This window comes from Sinocyclocheilus rhinocerous, unplaced genomic scaffold (assembly GCF_001515625.1).
Source record: "Sinocyclocheilus rhinocerous isolate Xijiao unplaced genomic scaffold, SAMN03320098_v1.1 scaffold1272, whole genome shotgun sequence".
Classification (NCBI taxonomy): domain Eukaryota; kingdom Metazoa; phylum Chordata; class Actinopteri; order Cypriniformes; family Cyprinidae; genus Sinocyclocheilus; species Sinocyclocheilus rhinocerous.
Genome location: NW_015623071.1, coordinates 98,833 through 109,232, shown reverse-complemented (window position 1 = coordinate 109,232; position 10,400 = coordinate 98,833). Strand labels below are relative to the sequence as shown.

General features: G+C 37.5%; 2 protein-coding genes across 5 annotated transcripts in view; one reads left to right on the top strand and one right to left on the bottom strand.

Annotated features, from left to right (window-relative positions):
* Positions 1 to 11: 11 nt before the first annotated feature.
* Positions 12 to 5,868, bottom strand: LOC107754480 (zinc finger protein 143-like). Of its 4 annotated transcripts, none has more exons than XM_016571311.1 (15): positions 5,766 to 5,868; positions 4,041 to 4,156; positions 3,863 to 3,949; positions 3,526 to 3,621; positions 3,306 to 3,386; positions 3,009 to 3,193; positions 2,721 to 2,786; positions 2,503 to 2,616; positions 2,314 to 2,389; positions 2,103 to 2,228; positions 1,792 to 1,971; positions 1,406 to 1,633; positions 1,187 to 1,320; positions 847 to 1,002; positions 12 to 417 (listed from the first exon to the last, which is right to left on the bottom strand). In XM_016571311.1, exons 2-15 carry the CDS (start codon positions 4,147 to 4,149, stop codon positions 151 to 153), a joined length of 1,905 nt encoding a protein of 634 aa, XP_016426797.1. In that variant the 5' UTR covers positions 4,150 to 4,156; positions 5,766 to 5,868; the 3' UTR covers positions 12 to 150. The 4 variants fall into 4 exon arrangements, with proteins under 4 accessions (XP_016426797.1, XP_016427516.1, XP_016428963.1 ...); XM_016572030.1 differs by having other exon boundaries at positions 3,526 to 3,609; XM_016573477.1 differs by lacking the exons at positions 4,041 to 4,156; positions 5,766 to 5,868 and having other exon boundaries at positions 66 to 417; positions 3,526 to 3,616; positions 3,866 to 3,944.
* Positions 5,869 to 7,829: 1,961 nt separating this feature from the next.
* The window catches only part of LOC107750774 (uncharacterized protein C11orf16 homolog), a 6,525-nt gene continuing 3,954 nt past the window's right edge, over positions 7,830 to 10,400 (top strand). Inside the window, 5 exon segments of the mRNA XM_016566655.1 lie at positions 7,830 to 8,033; positions 8,387 to 8,667; positions 8,669 to 8,738; positions 8,827 to 8,957; positions 9,065 to 9,206. Coding sequence (XP_016422141.1) covers positions 7,830 to 8,033; positions 8,387 to 8,667; positions 8,669 to 8,738; positions 8,827 to 8,957; positions 9,065 to 9,206 — 828 coding nt within the window.

Here is a 10,400-nt window from a genome sequence, read left to right as displayed (position 1 = left end):
GACCTACATCTATAACACGCATCCTAAAAACACACACCTAATGGAAAGAAGGTTGCAACCCCCCAACAAACAGTCTAGTCTTTTGACAATAATTGCATGTTCCAGCCTTAAAAGGGGTTTAAAGGTTTATGGCAATTACTGCAGGTTTTATTATGTACTCTCAGACAAAGTAAACACATGATTTAAGCTTTTGCAACCCATCCTAACTGAGCATGTTAATGTGACTGTGAGAGGAAGATTCCATAACGTGTGTGGTGTGTATATATTGTATACCTGCACAGCTATGTGTGTGCCGTTAGAAGTAGCCAGCAGTGTGACTGGGTGTGGGCTTGTGGAAACCACATGCTGTTCCTGATCTTGTACAAGCTCCCCCTCTTCTGTCTGGTACACAGACAGATCTGGCGTCACAATAGCCACCTAAAATGTAAATAAAAAGTTTACACAATAAGCTCAACTTGTATTTATTTAGTAAAGTAATAGAGTCCCTCAGTAGCATGCAAGCTATTTAAAGGGATAGTCCACCCAAACAAGAAAATTGTTATCTTTTACTCATCCTCATGTCATTACAAACCTGTATGCAGTTATTTCTTCTGTGGAAAAAGAAAGAATTTTTTTTGAAGAATGTTGGTAACCAAACAGTTTGGGGTCCCACTGACATCCATAGTATGGACAAAAATGCAATGGAATTCTGAAATGGTAATTGATTGCCAGCATTCTTCAAAATATATTTTTTTTGTGTGTTCCACAGAAGGAAGAAATTCATACAGGTTTGGTACAACATGAGGATGAGTAAATGACAGAATTTTCATTTTTTGGTGGACTATTCCTTAAAGTAACAACACTTACCTGTCCCTCTGTGCCGTCTGCAGACACCATAGTGATAGAATGTGCTCCTCCTGAGGAAAGCATCGCTTCATGTGCTGGGATGGTTATGGTGGTTCCTTCTTGTGTTACCATGGTAATCGTGCCTCCCATAGCCTGCATATCTGCTTGAGACAGAACCTGAGAGGGGAAAGACAACAAGTATTTACTTGGAAAATATCTGTATACCACCACCTTTCCGTAGATTGTACTCTAGTTCTACAAAGTACAAGTACAGTACTGAAGTATGGAATAAAATAGGTTCTGATGATGTTGTGTGTGATCAATATAGGACTTGTGGGAATTTATTTAGGTCATCACTGACCTGTTGTGTGCCATCCTGAGATATGAGAGCCACATGATGTTGTCCCATGACTTCTGATCCGGACACCTGCTCAGACCCAGAGTCATCTTCCACCACCGTTGGAGTGTACATTAACCCAGGGTCATCAATAGCCTCTGAAAAAGATGCCAATTCAAAATTCAGATTTTCAGTTAATATTAGATGGTCATAGTTTGTAGCTGGAGATTTAAGTAAACAGACCTGCTGGGGGCTCAAAATATGCTTCTTGTTCTTCTTCTATGGGCTCGGTGTCATTGTGCGCTGTGCGTTTATGCATGGCTAAGGTCGAAATCTGCTTATACGTCTTTCCGCAGTGATTACAGTTGTAGGGTTTGCAGGGAGTATGAACTACATGGTGCTTGTACAGGCTGGAGTACTCAGTGAAACGCTTGTCACAGCCAGGAACAGTGCAGACGTAAGGCTTCTCACCTGAATATGATGAGACAAACATACTTTTGAGCTTACGGTATGAAATTATACCTTATTTTTGTGAGGAAAAAAATTCTTGCAACCTCAAAGCTTCTGATTTCTTTAAAATGTATGCTTTATTAGATGTTGGAAGCAGTTAGAGCTGATAGGACAGGTACCTGTGTGAATCCTCATGTGGTTTTTGTAATTGGTGGCACTTGCAAAGGCCCTTCCACAGCTGGGTTCAGAGCAGTAGTACGGCCTCTCGCCTGTGTGAGTACGGATGTGGACTTTGCGAATGTTGGATGTGGTGAAAGATCTCCCACAGCCTTCAAATGGACATTTAAATGGCTTTTCGCCTACAAAATGAATAGTTATACAACATAACAAATTTAAAAACAGACCAAAATTTGACAAATATTTTTAAGACAACTTAATTTTATAAACAAGATGAAACCATTATTACAGGCCAGTTAAATATGCCAAACACCTGTATGTGTTCTTGTGTGTTTTTGTAAGTCTCCAGAGGTTTTGAAAGACTTGAGACAGTTGAGCTCCTGACAGCGATACGGTTTCTCTCCCGTGTGTGTTCGGACGTGACTCTTGAGACCATACCCTTGAAGACAGCAGAAAGAAAAATAATGCATGTACAAAAAAACTTGGAAGTAATAAAAAACAACTGTTTTTGGGAAAATCTTTACCTGTTGCAAACTTTTTGCCACAACCCATATGTTCACAAATGTATGGCTTATCCCCAGTATGCGATCTTTCGTGTACCTAAAAATATTTAGAAAGCCACATGAGTTCAGAAGTGGATAATTAACAACAGAGACAATGTACACATTTGTGAATTATGTGTATTGTATCTCTTCTGTCTTGCATGAATTCACCTTCAGATGGTGAGCAGTAGTGTAGAGTTTTCCACATCCCTCATGTTCACATCTGAAGGCCTTTTCCCCAACATGCTGGATTCTAGGTGACCGGTCTTGACCCTGCAGTACAATCTAAGCGCACAAAAGTAGGTCACTGCTTCATTAACATTCAAAGCATTACGATTATAAGTTACTTATTTAATAAATGCAGAAAATAGTATCAGTAGAGACAGTACCTGCATATGTACACCATCAGAGTCCCCTCGACCAAGTAACCCAGTACTGCATTCTGTGGCCTCCATCTGCACACACACAGATAACACTTCCTCTAAACTAACATGAACTGTAATATGATACAAATTAACATAAGGAACATCATATACAGTACACAAAGTATATACACAAGTGTAAATTGGTTTAGCATTCCATTGCAGATTAATTTCCGTCATAATAGGGGAACTAAACCATATAAACTCACGCAATAAATAAGAATACAGAATAAGTGACAAGTTAATGATCTTAACCTTAGTAGAGTATTGCTCCAGCACCCTGATGGTCTCAGCGTCAATTGTGCCCTCTGTCTGTAAGTCTGCTACAGTACCATCTGCCTGGATGGCCAAGATGGTGTTGGATGGAGGCATATGTTGAATATATGCAGTGGTGCCATCCTCCAGCTGAACAGCCTGTAAACCACCCTGATCATATGTTTCTAAAAAGATTAAATACATTGAGATTTACTTATTTGATTTTATCATAAAGAATCCAACATTTGTGTCTGTATGATACACAATACACAGTAATATTGTTATTTAGGGACAGACCTTTGGGAGCATGAATGTAAGCGGTTGTTCCATCCTCCAGTTGCACAGCTTGCCCATCTTCTAGTCTCAATCCTTCTCCACCTAAGAAATATGTTTAAAGCATAAGGGTAAATATTGTGTGGTCTTTTTAACACAGAAGTCATCGGTGTCTTATCTAGTGCGATTAGACAGTCACAGATCATAAAGCTCCATCTATCAGAATTAATTTCATATGAAATACCTGTTTTAGACATTGGTAGGTGCTGGACATAAGCAGCAGATCCATCCTCCAGCTGAATCACTTGTCCTTCCATTATTTTGTTTTCTATGAGAGAAACTATTATATGCTGTAAGACTTGAATAGTGACCAAGCAAGAACATTTGTGCAGGTTTCATAACTACACAATATTTGTTGTATGCTAATGGAATACAGGACAACTTCAAAAGTGTAGATAAAATGTCTTAGTATTTTTATAATTTTTTTTCTACATATATTCCATATAGAAATAGTCAGTCAGAAGCATAACCTGATTAATAGCTCAATGCCAAAAGTAATGCTAAGTGTGTAGTTACAGTACCTTGGCTATGTTGGATGTATGCTGTGGAGCCATCCACCAGAGTCACGGCCTGCAAGCTCACCGTGTCTATACCCTCTATGTTGTCATCTGTGTAGTAACAGTTGGCCATTATGAGTCTACATTGCACTATGCACAAAATATAATACTGTTGCAAAGATTTTATACGCATCCATCTCACCTGCAACTGTTACTGCCTCTGTTAGGCAAAGAGTGACCTGCTGCGGGTCCCCGTCCACACATTGAAACTCCATGCCCTGGGTGTCTCGATTCACCTGGGCTAAGAGCATGATCTGCCTGTACAAACCAACCAACAACCATTAAAGATTTACTGTTAAACCCCAGAGGCAATCAAGGGCCTTGATTTATTGGGCTTTGTTTAGTACTCTCATTGTTATTTTACAAAAGTCAGACAGTCCATTAACTACTTGTATGGCCCTACATTTATTTTAACAATATTAATTTTACATAATGCAAACACAAATTGGGGGGATATTATTTTCTTATAGTTATTAATAGTTTTGTGCTTGTGTACTCCTCCTGAATGTTAGTACTGTTACTACTACAGTATTATACAGTTTAGAACTGTACTTGGTCATGTTGCACCCTATATAAAGTCATTTGAATGTGAATTTCTTAAAATTAGTCTATTTTTGTCATCCTAGTACTTTTACATTTTAAAAATACTTTATTCATTTTATTGTATTGTAACTGTGCTGTGACTATGGATCTATGATTCAGACATCAACTAGTATTAGTCCAAATGTTACAGGTACCTATCCCATTTCTAGGAACTATTTATCTAATAACTCTTTCATCTTTACTTGTAAAATTTCTCATCTCATTATTATTATTTTTTTTACTTGACATATACTGATGAGTCAATGTTATAGTTCAATAACAACTCTTTCTAGTTACTTGTTCCAACTGGAACATATTCTAGTATCCATTCAACTTGTACTGTTAAAATTAGCATAGATACCACCAGCAACAACTAGAATCCCTACTAGTCAAAAGTTAATGTCAACCACAGATCCCCAAAGGATTCAATGAAAAAAAGATGTGTAATTTTCCACCAGTAACGGAATATTACTTGTCACTATTAAAATATTATTTAAAAAAAATACTTTTATAAAACTACTAGCAATAAAAAGACAATTGCTATTTTGTGGAATAAAAACGAAACTGAAATGTTAAAACAGCTTGCCATATAATGTATGGTATAGCATTCTGCAAAAAGTTTTATTTTTCAAATGGAGAAATACTACTAATTGTTTGATTCGGCACGTGTGCCGAATAAAAATACTGTGCTAACACGGGCATTTCATCACTTATGTACATTTTAGCCAAACAGCAACGAAACAACTTTGTAAATAATAACGCTAGGAGTATATAAATATTTAGACAGGACTGCAAAGGCAGCCCGGCTAAAGTTGGTCATAAGTCCTTCGTTTTATTATTTGACAGAACATCTGTCATGCTAACTCTCACTTGTTAGCAAATATGCTACAATAATGCACGCGTTTTACTTTAGCCGCTTCCTAATGTTTACATACTATAATCGCCGTTGAGATTCATATAACTATGTCATCCCCGAAACTAACGCAAAGCAATACTGTCCTTTATAAAGGCGTTTAAACATAAAGGAACGACCGTTAGCCCACAATGAATTCGTTGCTGCGGTAACTTGACAATCACAATCGGAACGTTACAATGTTGCAACCGATTACAACGCTGCGTCCAACTGCCTTTAATAAATAAAACACCGCTTCCGATGCATTTTCACTATTTTATTTCGTTCTTCATCCCACATCGACTTCCACTACACTTCCATCGCCGCGCTCTCCAGCTAAGCGGCGTCTGAGGAAATAAGGCACACTGGGTAAAAACACATTTATATACTAACCTCCTAAAATTTTCCAACAATCCCTTCGTTCGACCACCATGCACCAGGGCAGGAAACGCTATGCAGAAAATACAACCCCAGAACCTGAATAACGGAAGAGATCCGCCACTGATTCTTAATACGCTTATGTGATTGGCTGAAGCAGACTAGTGCCGCGCTCCCATTGGCTGAACGCCCTTCCATGCGAATTCGTGCTGTCAGAAATTCATGTTCAGGGGCACCTTGGGGACGCCATTCGGGTCTGTTGGGTGTATTGTTCAAGCGTGAATAAGCAAATCTAGCACAGCAGTGTTTGCCCGTGACATATTCATTTGGCGGATAGATGCGGCGGGTTTTGTGTACATTTCTTCGAACGTCATAACGTGACCAGTGGTTTTATTTTTCTTATAACAGCACATTTTTACAGTGTGTCATGGAAGGCTTGGTAGCCATTTTGAATTGCATTATGTCATGGCTGGAGTGAGGATGCATGGGCAATGCAGTGCAGTAAAGACTTGAACTTTTGCTGTTGGAATAGACTTCTCTGTTTGTCTGAAGGAGAATATGGAATACTCTGGTAAAATTTTTCCAGAAGAATATAAATTCTTATTCCTTGCTTATTTTTATATAATTTTAATATAAGATGTTTATGCAAAAAATAAAAGCAATACAAATCAGAAATGTTTGAAAATGTGTAAAAAAATAAAAACAATTAAATATATATTTAAAAAAAAATATTTAAAGTATTAAAATATTTTCATATTTAAATGTATATATTTTTTAAAGTTAAATTTGCTCAATAAGACCATTTCTGAGAACATTTTGAACAATAAAACATGAGAGATGTTGCACAGCAACAGTATGTATCGCTTGGCACAAATAATCTGAAGACATAAGGTGAAAGACAACAGTTCAGTTTTAAGTTTTAAATAAAATATGAGTGCATTCCAATACAACGTGTATCGAGTCCATTTTTGCAGGAGACCTGCAAAGGAAGGAATGATTATTTGAGTTTTCTTTGTGATGTCAGAGGGCTGGTTTTCTACGTTTGCAGTATTTTTTAATCTGTCGAAGTTGGGTCCTTTTTCTAAAACATCATGTATTTTTCATCAGCTTTTCTCACATCAGTGTCTTCTTCACATTTCAGCTTCTGTGGAAGAGGAGATGACAGCACATGAATCTATTTTTGGACTGAGAGTCTGTCACGGGTAGTAGCAAATTTGCATGTATATTATGTATTAAAAGGATACATACAAATTCTGCATTATTTACTCACCCTTATGTCATTCCAAAACATAAAGATATTTTGAAAATTAAAAAAAAAAAGTCAATGGTAACTAAAACGGTTTGGTTCTATAAAATACCTTCTGCTGTATTCCACAGGAAAAAAATAAATAAATAAATGCATACAGATTTGGAATGATATAATGGATAGTTCACCCAAAAATGAAAATTCTGTACTCATGAATGAATTTCTTTCTTCTGCTGAACACAAAAGAAGATATTTTGAAGAATGTGAGTAACCAAACAGTCGTTGGTCCCCATTGACTTCCATAGTATGAAAAAGAAATAGTCTGACCAGAAACTGTTAGGTTACCCACATTCTTCAAAATATCTTCTTTTGTGTTCAGCAGAAGAAAGACATTTCTTGAGGGTGAGTAAAGTATGACAAATTTTCATTTTTGTGTGAACTATCCTTTTAAAACCTTGTTCCCAAGTGCACATCAGATGCTCTCTGTCACCACTAGATGGATGTAATGACATACTAATAGTTTATGGCTGGTCAGTGGCTCACTATGGCAACCTCGATACACAGTAGAGACAGGAATCATTGTTCAGAGGATCATTACTAGGTACAGAACAAAAATTTTCAAGTGTGTTCTAGGAATCAAGAAAGGTATGTACGCAAACAAATTGTTGTTTGGTTTTTTGTGTATTTTCTCATTCTTACATTTGCTTACTATCCAAAAAGATGAGGGGGAAAAAAAGCTATTTGTGTTACCAGAAGCTAGTCAGATTGGTCTTTAAGTCAACTATAACTGAGCAAATTCAATTGTGTTGCAGATTATTCTGTCAGACTTGACAATGTCGTCAAGTCCTCAGGTGTCTAACAGCCAAAGTGTTCTTCCCGTGTTCATGGGTAAAGGCAGAAATGTCACCTTTGTTTTGGACTCCTCTGTGGGAATGAATGGCTTTCTGGGACCAGTGAAGAATCTTATTATTCAAACCTTGATTACTAAAGCTTCACTCAGAGACTCGCTCTTCAACATTATCAGCTTTTCATACAAGGTAAATTTACAGTGAATCACTCTGAAAAATTAGGTAGCCTATTTGTCCATGCAGTATTATTGTCTAATACGGGTGATGCTATATGTTTGGTTTATTTAAAAAATAGTTTTAAATAAAATATCATAGAAATGATTTTTTATCTTAATTTATTGAGTTTATTACATTCAAAGGTCATATCAAATTCAATAGGAATACTTTAAAAGGCTAGTGTTTTCCAACCATCCATCCATTTTTCAAACTGTTTATTCTGAGTGGAAATCCTGGATGGATTGCCAGACCATCGCAGGGCTAGGCTTATATTATTTAATAAAAAATATATATTTCTTTTTTTAAATCAATTTATATTTTACTAGTTTACACCATGGTCTTCTCAAATGATGCCCTGCACTCCTGATGTAGTCTATGAAGCCTTGAGCTGGATCCACACATTACAGACAAGTCCTGGCAGAGACCTCCACCCAGCACTGGCCTTAGCATTCTCTGACCCTGCCTGTCAGTCTGTCCATTTGGTGACCAGCGGTCTCCCAGACAACCCACCACAATGTCTGACTTCATTATCAACCCTGGTGATGCGCCCTGTGAATACATTTTACATATCAGACAAGACTCCCATGAACACTGACATATCAGACTTCTTGCATGACTTCCACCACTAGAGGAAGCTGTTATGTCATGACGCTCAACTCAGCTGGCAATGTGGACCAGGTAAGATGTTGAATGGTGTCCACCACTTATACTGTTCATCCTTTGTTAGTTAGTCAGATTTTTTAAAATGTTTTAAAATGTCAAACAGCTCAGTTTGTTGCATTCAACGGATGACCTGTTTCAAAACCCGTCACATTTAGAGGACCCATGGCGTTCAGTGGACTTCAATCAGGTCCAATACTACAACTGCACAAGCTGTGTCTGTTCTATACCATGCTGGTATGTTCTTTAATTTATTTTTTAATTGGAAAGAGTGAAAGACAGACAAAACACAATAAATAATTATATTGTGGGATATATATATATATATATATATATCTTTACAGGTGTTCCTCTATGAATCCTTTTAGTACAGTATCATGTGTATCTGCAAGGGTAATGCGAGGTGCTGAGCTTTTTCCTGGTTGCCGTGTGTTAGCCAGGAGAGAGATAGATGGGTTTTACTACCTGGGGACAATCATACATCAGGTACTAAAAATATTCAGAACATCATCATAAACACTACTAGTCAATAGAATAAGATTTTTTAAACGTTTCTATAAGAAGTCTTTTATGTTCAGCAATATTAATATATATTAAAATATAATTTATTCCTGTGATGGCAAAGCTGAATTTTCTGCATCATTACTCCAGTCTTCAGTGTCACATGATCCTTCAGAAATCATTCTAATATGCTGATTTGAGATTCAAAAAACATGTTATTATTATTGTTGAAAGCAGTCTTTTTGTGGAAACTGTGATACATGTGACATTATGAACGTGTAACATTAATGTCTTTAACTGTCACATTTGATCCATTTAATACGGAGCCCGGGAAGTCACCTGTAGGAGAAAAAAAAACAATCCGTGGCGACGGTTTGCAACCCGTCCCCTCAGTTTATAAACCGTACTCACGAATTCTTAAACTGTTCCCTCGGTTTAACAAATCGTGCCCACGGATTAATAAACCATACCCACGAATTTCCGATCCGTGCGCTCAGATTTTGTAAACCGTACCTTCGGTTTTTGAATCCGTACCCACAAATTCATAATCCGTGCGCACGCTTTCCCAATCCGTTCCCTCGGGTTTGTAAATGTAAACTCATAGATTTGTGGCCCAGCCACCGGCAGATTCAACCACGGTGCGGGATCAGAGGCGTCAGACTGGGGGTAAAACCAGTACTGATTACCAGGGCCCCAAAGGACGAGAGGGCCCTTGAAAAGTATGGAATATATTTTATTTTACCTGGATATTTTCATTTCCTAATTAAATTTCATAATGAATGTCAGATGAAACGTAAATTTTGTGTATTGGCTGAATAACTTGGTTGATTGACTGACGGTTTCATGATCCCACCCCCCTTGCTAATGCGCCAAATGGTTTAGTCCATCTGCACGCAGTTTGTTTATGTTAGTTGAGCATCTGGTGGAGCGCTGTAGAAATGTCTTTCTCAAAGAAAGCCAAATCAGGCCACCAAAAAAGAAAGGAAAGACAGGAGAAGTTAAGAAAACAAAATGAGGGGAAACAATTGGTTACTGACTTCTTTTCAAAGAAAGGTGAGCACAAACTAGAACACGAAATTTATAGTGCTAAACTGCTTGAATATCCCCGCGAATCCGCGATCGTTAGTGCTAAAAATGAACTGAGACAACCCATTGAAAGAGCAGAACATACACTTTCAG

What these genes read in the sequence shown, in the direction of transcription:
- LOC107754480 (XM_016571311.1), bottom strand. Translation starts at nt 4,149, where the DNA reads ATGCTCTTAGCCCAGGTGAATCGAGACACCCAGGGCATGGAGTTTCAA. An exon ending in CCTACCAATGTCTAAAACAG is followed by an intron (nt 3,387 to 3,525) that starts GTATTTCATATG and finishes CATATTTCTTAG; the next exon opens with GTGGAGAAGGATTGAGACTA. An exon ending in CTGATGGTGTACATATGCAG is followed by an intron (nt 2,617 to 2,720) that starts GTACTGTCTCTA and finishes TTGTGCGCTTAG; the next exon opens with ATTGTACTGCAGGGTCAAGA.